The sequence below is a fragment of the Taudactylus pleione genome, unplaced genomic scaffold, assembly GCF_031769625.1.
Source record: "Taudactylus pleione unplaced genomic scaffold, aTauple2 ptg000475l, whole genome shotgun sequence".
NCBI classification, from domain to species: domain Eukaryota; kingdom Metazoa; phylum Chordata; class Amphibia; order Anura; family Myobatrachidae; genus Taudactylus; species Taudactylus pleione.
Window position 1 is genome coordinate 594,307 of NW_028284877.1, and position 16,283 is coordinate 610,589.

The 16,283-nt window shown below is 49.5% G+C and overlaps 1 protein-coding gene across 2 annotated transcripts in view; it reads left to right on the plus strand.

The window, feature by feature from the left end:
- The window catches only part of FAR1 (fatty acyl-CoA reductase 1), an 84,943-nt gene that overhangs the window by 54,295 nt on the left and 14,365 nt on the right, over nucleotides 1-16,283 (plus strand). The window contains exons 5-8 of one of the 2 annotated variants that reach the window (XM_088449005.1): nucleotides 13,166-13,343; nucleotides 14,022-14,066; nucleotides 15,017-15,144; nucleotides 15,259-15,326. In XM_088449005.1, the coding sequence (XP_088305131.1) occupies nucleotides 13,166-13,343; nucleotides 14,022-14,066; nucleotides 15,017-15,144; nucleotides 15,259-15,326 (419 nt within the window). The remainder of the gene's footprint in view (nucleotides 1-13,165; nucleotides 13,344-14,021; nucleotides 14,067-15,016; nucleotides 15,145-15,258; nucleotides 15,327-16,283) is intronic. The other variant, XM_088449006.1, reaches the window with a different exon arrangement.

Sequence of the window (16,283 nt, forward strand, 5' to 3'; positions counted from 1 at the left end):
CGGCAGTGGCGGCGGGCCCCCCATACCCCGTGTGTCCACTAGACCACCAGGGACTTAGTGTTCGGTGCAGGGAGCCGGCGTCCCGGGGGTTAATTGCCGGCCAGGGGAGACAGCCTTCCCTGTTACAGAGGCTCCTCCCCTCAGCTCAGCGCGCCTTTCAGTATCTATAGTCTGGCGTCACTGAGCTGCTTCCTCCGCGGGCTACGCTTCTTCTGAGGTCTCCAGCGGCCATTTTCTTGTGGTGCAGCAGAGATCTCTGGAGATGGCAGTGAGTCCAGTCCCACTGCGTACCTCACCATCAGGTCAGTGTACACAGCGCTGTAGCCTTCCCAGACACTGAATCTGGGTAAGTTGCATGCAGTGTAATAGTGCAGTATATTATATGACATGTTTATGTATATATGTATATATCTGCATTGTATGTGACTTATGCTAGTGCTGACTGTACTTTATTCTCTCACCTGTCAGTGTATATCTATCCCTTTCCTTATCTGCCCTAATACAGCTGTACTTGGGGTGGTTCTGAGACCTCACATTTATATACTTGTTAATATTTGTGAGGTTTGTCACATACTGTTGCGTGCTGCACGTTGCCATATTTCTACTTCAGGGTCCATAGGGTATCCACAGGATACCTTGGGGTATAGGTGTGACGTCAGTCGCAGGGCACCAAAGAGTTAAGCTTTCAGCCTCCCAGGATGCACTAGGTCCCCCTCCTATACCCCGCCCCCGGGCCAAGGCACCTCAGTTTAGTTTGGTGCCCGGCCGGAGTCGGGTGCACCTGTTGGAGTGGGGGCTAGAAGAGCCCCTGAAGCTTATTCTTCATGCAGCTGTGGCTGCACAACTGGATGAACAGCATGGACAGTCAGTCATGACGTCCATGCTGTCTTCCCTACACCCCGCCGGTACCAGAACGCCGGTACTGATCCGGGGATGCTGGTGGGCGTCTGGGGTCACAGCTAGCGGTGACCCCAGATGCTCCGGACCATGGCCGGATTCAAGGGGGACAGAGGTAAGCAGCGGGGTCCCGCGGTGGGTCCCCGCTGATCACATGGTCCTAAGTCCCCAGGCAGGGGGCTCCCTGGGGACTGGCTGCAGCGTGGAGCCAGGCGACCAACCTGCGCTTCCACTACCCCCTGGGACAGCGGACCGCAGCAGAGCGGTAGCGCTGCGGCGTCCCAGGGGTTAAATGCATGCCAGGGGAGCGCGCCTTCCCTGTCTCACAGCCGGCGCCTCCCCCGCTGCACACAGCCCTCTCTGCATGCTGCCGACTGGTCCTGTGGCAGCGCTCCTCCCCCAGGCCAGCCTCCTCTCTGCTCCTCGGCGGCCATCTTCTCCAGAACGCATGGTGAACGCTGCTGGAAGCGCTGGACGGAAGCATCGTGGTCTGGGTCCCCCCGCATACCTCTCCTCCGCTGTGGTCAGGTCTGTGTATGCAGCGCTGTGTCCTACCAGGCCCTGTGTCTGTGTAGTTGAGTGATCAGCGCTGTTAGTGCAGGAATTATTTTTCTGCATTGTATGTGACTGTGCTAGCGCTGCTGCCTGTAATCTTTACTTCTCTAAACTGTCAGCTTTATTACTGTCCCTGTTCTTTCTGCTAAAGCCCTTGCGGTGCGGTGCTGCAGGGTGGTCTCTCGCCTATTTAATACTTAATTGGTGAGAGAGGTCACATACGTGGTGCCATCATGTCTGAAAGTGATTTTCCCCTCCGGCTACAGTGTACCACGTGCAAAGTACCGTTAGCGGAGGGGGAGGGTAGCGCGGAGGGCCTTTGCCGGCAGTGTTTGTCCATGGCGCGGCCTAGTACGGTTACAGCACCGGTACAGGAGCCGCCCTGGGCTTGTTTCGCTCAGGCGTTAACAGCTTTAGTGGGCCAGTTAGCTCCGCAGCCCGCGTTTACTCCGATGGGTTTGTCCCAGCAGTCTGTGGTGTCGTCACCCATGCAGGGGTTCCCACGACAATTGGTGGTACCCCACAGTCTCCCTATTTCCCCGCTCCCGGGTTCTCAGGAGCCAGCGTGGGTTAACTCCCTGACGAGTTCTGTACAGCACTTGTCGGATGTGTTGCAAGGGGAGTCTGTGATGCGGTCTCATAAAAGGCCGGTGGCGTCTCTGTCCGCTCCTTATGAGGATGACGAAGGGACGTCTGATGATGGGGAGATTCTAGATCCTTACGATCAGGAACCTCTCCATACTAAGGACGCTGATGCTAAGTCCAAAGTATATATTCCTGGACTTATTCGGGCGGTCCGCACAGCCTTGGTGATTGAGGACGAAGTTCCCCCAGCGGCTAAATCTAAGTATGCCTTTTTCAAAGATGTGAAGGGCGATGCCACAGTCTTTCCTCTTTCGGGTCAGTTGGTGGACCATTTAGAGGAGGCGTGGAAACAACCTGGCAAAAGATACCAGCCGCAGAGACGCCTGGCGGTGGCTTATCCGTTCGCGGATAATTATTTTGCGAAGTGGGAATCCCCTCCACAGGTGGATTCTCACGTGACCCGTCTTGTCCGTAGTGCCACATTGCCGATGCCATCCATGTCCTCCCTTAAGGATGCTACGGACCGCAAGGTAGAAATCTGCCTGAAGTCCGCTTATTCCCTTGCAGGGGGGGCAGCACGGCCGGCTATGGCCATTTGCTGGGTTGCCAGAGCGATGGAGCGCTGGGCGGATTCATTAGAGGCTTCTTTTGAATCCGACTGTCCGGCCGATCAGGCGGAGTTGATTGGCAATCTCCGTGATTCGGCCACCTACATCAACGAGGCGGCTCTAGACATTAGTACTCCGGTGTCTAGAATTTCTTCAGCAGCGGTAGCTGCTCGTCGCACCTTGTGGCTGCGATCCTGGAAGGCGGACGCAGATTCCAAGAAAGGTCTGGAAGCGTTGCCGTTTACCGGAGAAGTTCTCTTCGGTCCGGATCTGGATAAGATTGTGGCCACGCTGGCGGCAGCCAAATCTGCCTGTCTCCCGTCGGCCGCTGCTCCTTCTGGTTCGGGACCATCGTCCTTTCGGTCATCTAGGGCCCAGGGCAGGCCCAAACCACAGTCATTTCCTCGACAGGCTGGCCCTAAGAAATCGGTCAAGCCCCGGAAGCAGGCATGGAGTACCAGACGTCCGGCCCCCAAGCCAGATGACAAGCCTGCGGCCTGACGGTCCGGGCCTCCCTTTGGGGGATCCCAGGGTGGGAGGCCGCCTGCTACAGTTCGCCCAGTGTTGGTCGACCACTACGACAGACACTTGGGTTCTGGAGGTGGTTTCCCACGGATACGCCCTCTCCTTCCGGCACAGACCCCCGGCTCGCTTCTTCACCACGGGTCTCCCATCAGACCGGAACAAGGCTACGGAGCTGCGGAAGGTATTGCACACTATGCTCCAGGCTGGAGTTATAGTGGCGGTTCCATTCTCCCAGAGGGGCCAGGGTTTCTATTCAAATCTTTTTTTGGTACAGAAACCCAATGGGTCATATCGTCCGATTCTCAACCTCAAAGCACTCAACAAGTCTTTGCGGGTCCCGAAGTTTCGGATGGAGACCCTACGGTCCATCATTCTGGCGCTGGAACCTGGGGACTACTTGGTGTCATTGGACATACAGGACGCTTACCTGCATGTCCCTATTCTTTGGCGCCATCAACAGTTCCTCAGGTTTGCAATCAGCAGCGACCACTTCCAGTTTCGGGCGTTACCTTTTGGCCTGGCAACAGCACCACGTGTTTCACCAAGGTGATGGCGGTCATGGCGGCTTCTCTGCGGCTGCAGGGAGTCCGCATGTTGCCGTATTTGGACGACCTGTTATTGGTGGCAGGATCTCCAGAGCTCCTGTTACGCCACTTGGACCTGACCATTGCACTGCTGCAACGGCACGGCTGGCTAATCAACTGGCAGAAGTCCACTCTAATCCCGTCTCGGAGGATTCTGCATCTTGGAGCCTTATTGGACTCGGGACAGCAAAGGATCTTCGTGACGGAGGACAAGATCTCTGCTTTACAGTCAAGGGTGCGCAGTTGTCTGCACAGCCGCCGGGTGTCCTTACACTCGGCGATGAGGTTACTGGGCTCCATGGTGTCGGTGTTCGACATGGTGGAATACGCCCAGTTTCACTCCAGACCTCTGCAGCACCTGATCCTGTCCAAGTGGAACGGGCTGACTCAGTCTCTGAAGTCCCAGACGATTGTGCTCACCCAGGAGGTTCGCCTGTCCCTTACGTGGTGGTTACAGACGACCCACCTCAACAAGGGACGTCCGTTCTGGGTTCCAAATTGGGTCCTGTTGACAACGGACGCCAGTCTTCGGGGCTGGGGAGCAGTTTCGGGTCCACACTTGTTCCAGGGCAGGTGGACGCCGACAGAAGCGGAGCTTCCAATAAATATCTTGGAACTCCGTGCGGTCTTCAATGCTCTCCAGCAGGCACAGCGGTTTCTCCAGGGTCGCCCGGTGCAGGTCCAGTCGGACAACGCTACCACCGTGGCCTACATAAACAGGCAAGGAGGAACTCGCAGTCGGGCGGCTCTCGTAGAGGTCTCTCGGATCCTGGTTTGGGCGGAGCGCAATCTTCCGGCCATATCAGCGGTCTTCATCCCGGGAGTGCTCAATTGGGAGGCGGACTTTCTAAGTCGCCAGGACGTTCATCCGGGGGAATGGTCCCTGCACCCGGACGTTTTTCAACTACTGGTGGACAGGTGGGGTCTTCCAGAAATCGACCTCATGGCGTCCCGGCACAACAACAAGTTGCCGGTGTACGGGTCTCGCACAAGAGACGAAGGGGCGTCTCTGGTGGATGCTCTGTCCGTCCGGTGGACGTTCCGGTTCGCATACCTGTTCCCTCCGGTCTCCCTTCTTCCACGGGTAATCCGGAAATTCAAACAGGAAGGAGGGACGCTCCTGTTGATAGCTCCCGCGTGGCCCAGACGGCACTGGTTCTCAGACCTTCAGGGTCTGTCCGTGGACATTCCTCTGCGGTTGCCGCTACGACCGGACCTTCTGTCTCAGGGTCCTTGCCTTCACCCGGACCTGACTCGGCTGTCTTTGACGGCGTGGCTGTTGAGACGGCCATGCTGAGGTCCCGGGGGTTTTCCAGCTCTGTGGTGCGTACCATGTTACGAGCTCGGAAACCGTCTTCCGCGAGGATATACCATCGCGTGTGGCATACGTTCTTCCAGTGGTGTCGACCGAGAGGTTATGCACCGCGGGAGTTTCGTCTGTCTCGGATTCTCGCCTTCCTGCAAGCGGGACTAGATCATGGGCTTCGCCTTGCTTCTTTGAAGGTACAAGTTTCGGCCCTATCTGTCTGGTTTCACCGTAGGATTGCTACAATCCCGGATGTGCGCACCTTTATGCAAGGTGTTCTCCGCATTCAGCCGCCCTTTGTTCCACCTGTGGCGCCTTGGGATTTGGCTGTGGTCCTGAGGGCTCTCCAAGGACCGCCGTTTGAACCACTGGGCTCAGTGGATCTTAAATGGCTAACAGCTAAGACTGTTTTCCTTCTGGCCATTGCTTCGGCCAGACGTGTTTCTGAGTTAGGGGCTCTTTCTTGTAGACCCCCTTTCTTGGTTTTTTATGGGAACAGGGCAGTGCTCCGCACTCGGCCCGAGTTTCTTCCCAAAGTTGTTTCCCAGTTTCATATTAACGAGGAAATAGTTGTTCCGGCCTTTAACTCACCGGGTCTTTCCGTGGGTGAGGCCTCTTTGGATGTTGTGCGGGCCTTAAGGACTTATGTTGACCGCACTTCTTCGTTTAGGAAGTCGGACGCTTTGTTTGTCCTCTTTGGCTTCCGTAAAAAGGGTTGGCCTGCTTCAAAGCAAACTTTGGCAGCCTGGATCCGTATGGCTATTTCTGAAGCTTATCTTCATGAAGGCCTACCGGTCCCTCCTTCTCTGAAGGCTCATTCCACTAGGTCTGTGGGTCCTTCGTGGGCAGCTCGACGTGGTGCCTCGGCAGTTCAGATCTGCAAGGCTGCTACGTGGTCTTCTGTCCATACCTTCGTGAGGTATTACAGGTTTGACACCTTCGCCTCTCAGGATGCTTCCTTCGGGCGGCGGATTCTCCTTTCTGCACAGGAGCGTCCCCACCCTTAAAGGATACTGCTTTGGGACATCCCCAAGGTATCCTGTGGATACCCTATGGACCCTGAAGTAGAAAATATGAGAGATGGTAAGAACTTACCCTTGTTATCTCTATTTCTACGAAGTCCATAGGGTTCCACAGGACTCCCGCCCTGTCGCACCTGTGCTGCAGATGGGCTTTGCTCTGGTCACCGGTTTTCCGTCTCCCTCTGGTGAGAATGTGATTCTTGTATGTGTCCAGATCTTTGTTCTCTCTCTTCCTTCTCCTCCTCCGGCCTATGGCTTGGTAACTAACTGAGGTGCCTTGGCCCGGGGGCGGGGTAAAGAAGGGGGACCTAGTGCATCCTGGGAGGCTGAAAGCTTAACTCTTTGGTGCCCTGCGACTGACGTCACACCTATACCCCAAGGTATCCTGTGGAACCCTATGGACTTCGTAGAAATAGAGATAACAAGGGTAAGTTCTTACCATATCTCATATTTTTGAGTGGAACTGTGTGTTGCATACGCTGAAAATGGGTCCCTGCAGCTAATTTTTAGTATCAGTCAGGACCAGTATAGCGCTGCTTGATCGCAAGGCTTGGTCAGATATGTCTGACCAGGAGATAGAGCGTTATACTGCACCCATTTTTACTATCCTGCAAGCCATGTGCTGCAGGTGTTAGTGCGGAGGATTTAACTCTTAAAGGGTTCTGTATGTGGCGTCATCGGGTGCAGGCCCCTTTCACGACCCCCTTGGGCGGTTTGTTTTCTCGGGATCCTCTTAATTGCGGATCGCCGGGCGGGCCCCATTGTTGTACCTCACTTGGGGTTACTTCACCATACTGCCCTTTTTCATCTCAGGGTATCTCGCAGTTTCTTGCACATCCCCTGTGACACAGACTACCGCTCCCTACAGGGGTTTTTCGAGTATATGAATTCCCCCTGGTGCCACAATAGTCTGTCATGCCCCTTGCAGGGATTACCACAACAGCCACCCTGGGTGGATGTCATTTTTCTATGAAACGCAAATTGGCGTGGTTGACGCCCTGTGGTTACTTCCCACTTGGCTCTACCGGGAACTGGATACTGTTGTGGGCTTTTTCCCTCTTACACGGGGGGAAGCCTATTTCAGGTATTATTATCCCTGCTTTGGGGCTGGTAGCAGGCCCATTCTGGCTAGAGTGAATGTTGACCTGCACCTTCTGGGTCCCTGTTGCTGACTAGCGGGTGGATCGCATGGCGGGACTCTGGCTGTTGCCAGATATGAGGTATTACAACAGTGTTTGGTCTCCTGTCCCAAATTCCCTGAGGGTCATCATGAGCCCCTCCTGGGGTGGATGGGCGTGTTACTCGTCGGATTACAGACGTTACTACGCATCCCATTCCTGTGTGGTCGGATTCTTCTGATCCGTAGGTGGTAACTCTGCCTGAAATCAGTATACTGGCTATAGCATGGTTGGTTAATACTATTGCATACTGAGCTGATGCATTTGTAATGTTTTTTCCCCTCCAACACGTCTGGGGTTCAAATGTATTTGGTCGCTCACGTAATATATGCAGTTGTCATAGGTGGACATGCCTATATTGGATACCAGCTCCTAACTTTCAGAGTTCCGGCTGCGACGGTATCCTCCGTAATACCCTATGGCTGCGCTCAGGGAATGCAGAGGTGCAGATACCATCTATAGGGTATATCTTGTTGGGTCCTGACCTTGACAGTGGCAGTACAAATTTCCCGCCGTCAGCTATGCTCACTACGGGGCCTCAGACTATTAAGTCTTTTTGTCCTCTGGGTCAGCCTAAAGGTCTGTTTCTTCATAGACTGTCGGCCTTTACAAGGGCCGACATATCCAGTTCCGAGCAGGCCTGGACTGCCAGCCGATCCTGCTTCTGAACCTACGGATATATCGTCAGCCTGACGAGACAGGCCTACCACTGGGAGATGGCGATTTCTCAGTTTGCCCGGTACTAGTGTCTAGTTGCCGCGGCTACGTGGGTAGGAGGGTACGCACTCTCTTTGCTCAGGCGGCCTATTTCCATGTGATGGTACGCAGGCCCTTATTCGGAACAGGGCCTTACAAATCCAGAAAGCTATACAGTTGTTGCGGTAAGCAGAGCTAATTGGGCCATCCCCACTTTCTCAGCGAGGGACTGGTTCTGCTTTCTTTCTGGTGCGGTGGCTGAATGGTCCTCTTTGGCCTATTCTCTGTCTCAATTCCCTGAACCAGTTCCTAAAGCTACCTGGGCTCAGGAGGCAATCCCTATGCTCCATCATACTATGTTTGGAACCTGGGGACTTTATGGTATCACTGGATATACAGGACGCGTGCCTACGGGTACTTACAGAGACCTTACCTCAGCATGGACTGAGGTTTGCTGTATCACAGCACTTACGATTTTTCGGGCTCTGCCTGTTGGGACTGCTCTCAGCCCCACAGGGGTTTACCAGCGTTTTGGATTTTCTGACAGTTCTTCTGTTCAGTATATCCCAATGCTCCTGTACCTGGATGGCCTCCTGCTCTTAGCAGGATCACCGGGGTACTTTACAGCCGGGTCAGGTTGACTGTGGCTTCTTCAGGGTGCAGACGTTTAATCAATGGGGAAAAAGTCCTCCCTGCATCCCTCTCTGGGTATTCTTCACCTAGGAGCCCTGCTGGATTCTCAGAATCTGAGAATTCTTCTGGCGTAAGACGGCATCTCCACTCTTCCATTAAGAGTACATGGATGTCTGCGCAGTCGACATATGTCTTTACACTCTGGGATGCATGGTCCACTATTCAGTGTCTGCCTTTGGAAGGGTGGAATGGGCTTAGTTCCATTCCAGGCCTTTCCATAATTGGCTTATCTCCAGATGGAACAAGTTTTTTTCTGTCTGATCACTGTTCAAACGATGATGCTCTCCCCGGAGGCAAGTCGGTCCCTTTTCGGGTGACTATGGCCATCTCGTCCAGGGTATTCTTTGCTAGGGACAGTGTCTGGTTCGCATCCATTTCAGTGCAGTTGGATGTCTGTCGATTCCACCCTGTCAATTAACTTGTTGGAACTTTAGCCTGTCTTGGGCCTTCACTCTGGCATAGCCCTTGTTTCCCGGTGAACCTGAAAAAGTTCAGTCCGACAGGGTCAGAACAGTGGCTTCCTTTTTAGCAATACTGTTCGTTGGGTGGCAATGTCAGGTATGTCATACATTCGGACATTGTCTGAGGGTCTCCTCCCGACCATCTCGACAGTGTTCATTTCAGGTGCTCTCCATTGGGAAGCGGGAGTCCTCAGCCGTCACGACGTGCATCCAGGGGACTAGTCTCTTCCCCAAGAGAGGTTTCATCTCCTGGTGAGCAGGGGGGGGTCCTCCTGAGGTGACCCTCATGGCCTTCTGACTCTATCACACTATGGTGTTACAGTCCAACTCTGGGGATTCTGAAGCAACCTTCAGTGACTCTTTGTCGGTGAAGTGGTTCTTCCAATTTGCGTACCTGTGTTCTCCAGTCTCCATTCTTCCTCGAGGGAAGTGTTTCAATCGAGACGGAGATGCTTTCCTGCTGGTGGCTCCTGATTGCCCCAGATGTCAGGGGTACTTGGTTTTTCGGAGTCTCTCCATCGATACTCCATTCCTGATGCTTCACTGCCCAGACCTGTTGTCTCAGGGTCCTGGGGTTTGCCTTGGACCTGGGTCTTTTGTCTTTGACTGCGTTCCTACAGTGGTCTTACGGCTTCCCTGGCTTTGTCATCGTTGGAATGATTAGAGCACATGGATCAGCTTTTGCTGGGACCTACCGCAAACTGTGGCAGCCATAATTCTTATGGTATTATACCTGTCGATATGATCCTCTGGTGTCCAGGATTTCCAGATATTCTGGCATTCCTTCCGGCTGGCTTGGGCTTCACCCTCGGCCTGGCCTTCCTGACAGTGCGGATCTCTACACTGTCAGTATGATTAAGATATGGAATTGCTCCGCTCTGGTATCCAGTTCATCCTTTGGAGTGTTTTCTGGATTATGCCTCCATTTGTCCTCCCTAGGGACTCCTTGGGAGTTAGTAGTGGTTCTTCGTTAACTCCGGGGAAAGTTAATGGAACCGCTGGTTGTGATAGCCATTACATGGTCTATTGCTTTGGCTTTCTCTCTTTCTCTCAGGGAGTTTATATCACCCAGGTGAGTGTCGGAATTGGGAGCGTTCTCATGTGGCTCCCTCTTCTGGAGGGCATCTTGTCAGGGTGTGAGTTGCTCTCACCCTGTGTTTCTTCTTAGTGATTTTTAGGTTCCATATTATTCTGGAACTTATGGTGAGGCCATTCAGTCCCCAGTCCTCTCGGCTGGTGTGGCCTCATTGACTGTGGTCCGGCCTCTGTGGATTTATGTGATCCGTTCAAGTTCCTGACGGAAATCGGACTCCTTATTGGTGGTCTGAGATTTCTGGTTTTAACAGGAAAGGATGGCCGGCCTATGGCCAAATGTTGGCTGGACGGCCTCGTATGTCTTCTTCAGGGGCCTACCCATGGGTAGGCCTTTCTGTTGTTAATGCTTGTTTTTTCTCGGGCCATGTAACCCTCGTGGGTGGCTCGCTGTGGCGCCTTGGCTGTTTTGCCTTGCTAGATGGCCACGTGGTCTTCTGTCCACACCTTTTTAAGGTTCTAGGCATTGGTTTCCTTTGCCTCTCCGGATGCTTCCTTTTTGGCGGCGGATTCTCCTCTCAGCACAGGAGCGTCCCCTCCCTTGGTTGAACTGCTTTGGGACATCCCCAAGGTCAACCCTGTGGACCCCCTATGGACCCTGAAGTAGAAAACAAGAGATATGGTAAGAACTTACCTTTTGTTATCTCTGTTTCTACGAAGTCCATAGGGTCCACAGGGCGCCCGCCCTGACGCACCTGGCTTCAAATGGGCTGTGTGGCTGGTCACCTGTTTTCCGTCTCCCATTTCTGTGAGTGGTTATCGAGTGTTCCAGTTTTCTCTCTCTTTTTCTCTCCTCCTCCGGCCTTTGGCTACTTACAAACTGAGGTACCTCTGACTTGGGGGTGGGATTATAGGGAGAGTGGACCCAAGTGCATCCTGGGAGCTAAAAGCTTTAACTGCGTGGTGCCCGGATTTGGTTCCCAACCTATACCCCAAGGTCAACCCTGTGGACCCTATGGACTTCGTAGAAACAGAGATAACAAAGGTAAGTTCTTACCATATCTCTTGTTTTTTGATCGGACGGAGTGGTTCCTCCACAGACAACTGCTACAGAACTTATAACTCTGTTTATGTAATAATCTATATTGCGAGGTATCTAGGCTAAGACACTCAGATTTATGTATAAGAGTCCACTTATCTATCTCAGACCCCCCCTCCTCTTACTCCCCCCCCCCCCCCTCCCCCATACCCACTATCCTCTTGTGTGCCCCCCCCCCCCCTCCTCCTTATCATCTTTTCTTTTTCTTCTTTTATCTTGGCATTTAATATTTGTATATACTGTACTGATGGGATTGCAACCTTTCACCATATGCATCATTTTGAATGTTAACAGGCTAGGTAAGCCAAGTGTTCTTGGTAATAGATGCAATTTTTTATTCATCTGTAATATTTGCAATCTCTGATTTACACTGCATTGTTTTGATAATCTGAAAACTATCATAAAACAGATTTAACAAAAAAGAAAAAATCTAATAACAAATGTCAAGCACCTAGCACTCGCATGTCTAAATCCGTAAGTAGTGTCGGATCTGATCTTGTGTCTCTTACAGATGAATAAACCCAGAACCACTACCCATTGGTTATACTGTATTAACTCTATAGGCCCAATCCAATCTGCTGCGAGCGGCCCAGTCTCACCCGGACTCTCGCATTTTTGTATGCAGCCTTATGGGGCTGCAAATAAACTCATGCAAGTCCGGCGGTACCGTAAGTGCGACTTATAGTCACTCTTACTCGCACTGTGTGGGGCCTTGTGGCTAATTGGATTGAGCCCTATATGGTAATCCTGTATTTGGCTAGTTGATGCGGGTGCCTACAGAGGGCAGGTGTGTAAGAAGCATGTGGTGGTAGAGGCCTCTGGCTCTCTTGTTTATAAGTAACACATGAATTATAGTGTATGCATTGTTCAAGCCTTAAAATAGCACTTGCTATCAAGAACCTATGTAGCCCTTCTCCTTGTAAAGCTGGGTACACACTGAGCGATGTGTATCAGTACAATATATGTCGTTGGCGCTCCCCTCTCTGCCAAGCCCTATCCCGTCTCCCCTTCACCTACAGCACCCAGTTCAGACTCCTCAGTCACCCAATCCTCTCCCCTTAAACCTGACCTCCTGTCACTACACACTTAAACCCGCCCACTTCGCTTTGCCAACAACCCCTGCCTCTCTACCAGACTCTCCAAAGCTTCAAACAGGCTCTCAAAATCCATTTCTTTTATTAAAGCCTTCCAGCTCTAATCCTAGCTCACCCCTCTGTGTTCCTTGCACACTGTCTTGCATTTCTGTGACCTCTGTCTGCCCGCGCCTCCCCTATAGATTGTAAGCGCTCACAAGCAGGGCTCTCTCCTCACTTGCAGTATACCTGCATAACCTCCCCTATGCTAGCAGTGGCACTGAACTTTGGCTGGTGCTGCCATGTGGGTATGATGTCTGCATATGCAGTAATGTTTATATGTCTTGTATCCTATTATGTACTGCATTGTTTTTCAACTGTAAGTCTTTATTTACACCCATACTAGTTACATTTTGCACAGAATTTGTATATGTAAGGCGGTGGTTCTTGATTTAGATGCAACACTCCAGCAAAATGGTCCTGTCGCCTTTTAAAAAAAATCTTAACTGGTTTATTATTACTAATAAAAGGAAAGTATAGTACTGCTACATTACTGAACAAGAGATGTGTACCAGGGTGATACGTATTATACACCACGTGCAGTACGGTGGTCCCCGTCCAATGATTTGCATTGATCCCCACCCATAGAGCAGCGTTTTTCATCTTTGTTCCCCAAGCTGTTTTCCCTGGAGCAGTGATGGTTGTACATGCTGATGAGGTTGTGTATCTACTTTTAATTTCGAATTGTCACCGTCTTTAAAATGACTAGTATGCAGAATACATTTTCTATTTTGGTTACAAAATCACCTATTTCTCCCTGTAACAACACTGAAATCATTGTTGTTTTACAGATGGATGGACGATGGCTTGGTGAACGATATCACCCCAAAACTCATAGGGGACAGGCCAAACACTTACACCTATACGAAAGCCTTGGCAGAGTATATAGTTCAGCAAGAAGGAAGCAAACTGAACATAGCGATTGTCAGACCATCCATTGTTGGGGCCAGTTGGAAAGAACCGTTTCCTGTAAGTCCGCCTGTAACGCCACAGTACACTTTCCTTTCCATCCTCCTTCGGTAGTCTGTATGGTAAATCATTGACCTTAAGTGTTGCTTGTGAAATAACTTGGAGCCTATTACTTCAATGTTTTGTGCCCTCTAGCACTTTCTGCAGAAAAGGAAAAATATTTGTCACTTATAAACTATCAAAGTGAATTGATGGGTGGATACAAATTCTTTTCTCTATAGCAGGTTGTATGGTCTAGAACTCCAGCTTATTTTCCACCTCAACTTCAGTACATCTATTAAGCTGTGTCCTTTATTCCTCCTCCTGTCTGATAGTGGTGTCATGGCAATGCTTAAATAAGGGTTAATACTGATCTAAGCAATCACAGGGTGTGTAGTGGTTTACAGCAGTGTATTTGGGCTCAAACGGTCAAAAGACCCCTGATCTCATCATCTGGTCAGGATCTTTGACATTCCTACTGGTAGTAAGGAGATGTAGCAAGCTCTCTAATGAGTGAACAGGTGGAGCAGTTGCCCAACCAATCAGCTTATTCCTATCTGTGTATCCAGGCTCTCGCCAAGAGCAGATCCATCGTATACATTGAATTAGTTCATGTTGTTGGTTTACAATAGATTGACGTTGACTTACAAGCTGGCTCCTAGTAGGTTTGAACTGAACACGTGCTTTTATTCTCTGCAGGGCTGGATTGATAATTTCAATGGTCCAAGCGGACTCTTCATTGCTGTAAGTAAATGGCCTCCCCAGTCTGTTGTGTGTTTGCTTTATTTTTAAGACCTTTTTTCGGGCCTGAGATGTAAGTTTGCTCTGGATTCCAGTGTGCCATGAGAACAACTTGCTCAGGCTACATGACAGCAGAGGTTTGGTTTAGTAACTTTTTTTTCTAGTGATTGAAGACCCTCACAAGAAAATAAGCCAATTCATTTTGGGTGGCTTGTTTCTGGTTATAAAATGTTGGCTTTTTGAGACAACAGACTGTTTTGCCCGTATTGGAACTCATCCGTGTAAGATAGCGTTCCTGCTCAGTATGTGAAATGCTATAGAGGTTACCGTCTTTAAACTATGGAACACACTCCCTAACCTTTCCTTAATTCAGTGAACCAGAGAACTCTGGTGGAGCACTTCATTTTATTAACCATCAGTGGTACATACAACATCTGACCACTACAGTGGTCACTTGGTGACCGATATCTAAATCCGCCCAAAGAGGCAATCTGTTAATTTAGAATTTAAAACCTCTGTAAACGGGCCTATCCATTACACGACTTTTAGAACGATCCTGTTCACAAAGTCGTGTAATGGATAGCCGGCAAGGACCAGCGATGCGCGTGCACGGTGGGTCCTTGTCGACCCCCGACTATCTACGGAACATGCCCGTCAACCTGACGACGATCGTCTGGTTTGGCATGTTCAGAGATAGGAGGTAGGACTCCTGCACTGAATGACATTCAGTGAACGCCGTTTAGTGCGGGCACTGCACCTCGGCAACCTGAAGGTCGTTCAGTCTTTCAGGTCGCCTAACGTATAGGCATCTTAACAGTGTTTTTCGATTTTAGATGTTTTGTTATTTCAAGTTGTTTTTTTTTTTTTTATCTGCTACATTTACTTGCATTTGTGACAGTGATTGCTGTGGTGTGTGTTTTTTTTATTTTTTTTTTAATTCACTTACTTTACAGGCAGGAAAGGGAATCCTCCGCACAATGAGAGCTTCTAACAATGCCGTTGCTGATCTCATCCCAGTAGATGTCGTTGTAAATACAACCGTAGCCGCTGCATGGTATTCTGGAGTGAATAGGTACAGCAGGTGACACGGATTCATTGTCAACCAACTTCTTACAATAATGCAGTCTGCCTGCACAGCTCCTAACAAATCAATGTAATGTATTACTTTTTTTTTTTTTTCCCTCTCTAATTTCAGACCTAAAAATATTCTAGTGTACAATTGTACGACAGGTGGCACAAATCCCTTCCACTGGGGTGAAGTTGGTATGTTCTCTTTTCTCTTTTTTTTTTTTTTTGTCTTTAAATAATAGCTTTATATGGCATATTGCTAAAACGTTGCTGATAAATGCTGCTGGTTTTTTTATTTATTTTATAGTGTTCTATTTTTGCAGGGAAGTTTGCAGTAATTAGTTATGGAAAGCACTTCTGAGTATGCTGTCACTTTTGTATCCTTATTTTGTTTCTAAGCTTATTTAGTTCATGGGGTTTTTTTTCTGTACCTTTTTTAGATTTATGTAAAGTATTTAAAGCTTTAAATGTGAACTATTTACTTGTGTTGTCACCAAAAATCAAGTTTTTCAGCAGAGAGTCTCCAGCACCCTGTAAAAGTGCCGATGAATTATGAATTACTTGATTACTTCTTTGGCCGGTTCCACCTTAGCTCTGACAATTAAGCTTTTGCAATCCTATCACTTGGTTATCTGGATAACTCTGCTTAAGAAAACTATTTGGCTAAAATAAATGGGAATGCGTCTAGACTTTTAGTTTATATAATCTAATTTGCTTGATGGTTTAAAGTATAAATATAATGCAGCTTTTTTTTACATTTTTGATAATTCAAAAATGTAAATGTTACATTTCCTAGAATTTAATTTATTTTAGTAAATTTAAGTATTTGTCTTAATTTGTGGAGTTTTTTTTTAGATCCGTTAATATTGCCAATGGTAATTTAGTATCTGGGAACTGGGAAGAGTATAAGAGGAACAGAAAAAGAAAAGCTACATATAGGCTTAAAGGAAAACCCAGATACCAAGCTGATCTTACCCTGTAGACAAATAGAGATAATAATGGCAGGCAGTGTTGCCCAGAGTAGCAGTTTTTTTCCTCTTGGCATGTTCCCTCTGTAGTTGTGATGTTTGTGATATATTAATTAGTCTGACTTTTTTTTAATTTTTTTATTATTATACTATAACTTTTTTTTTTTTTTTTTTAATTCCCGTT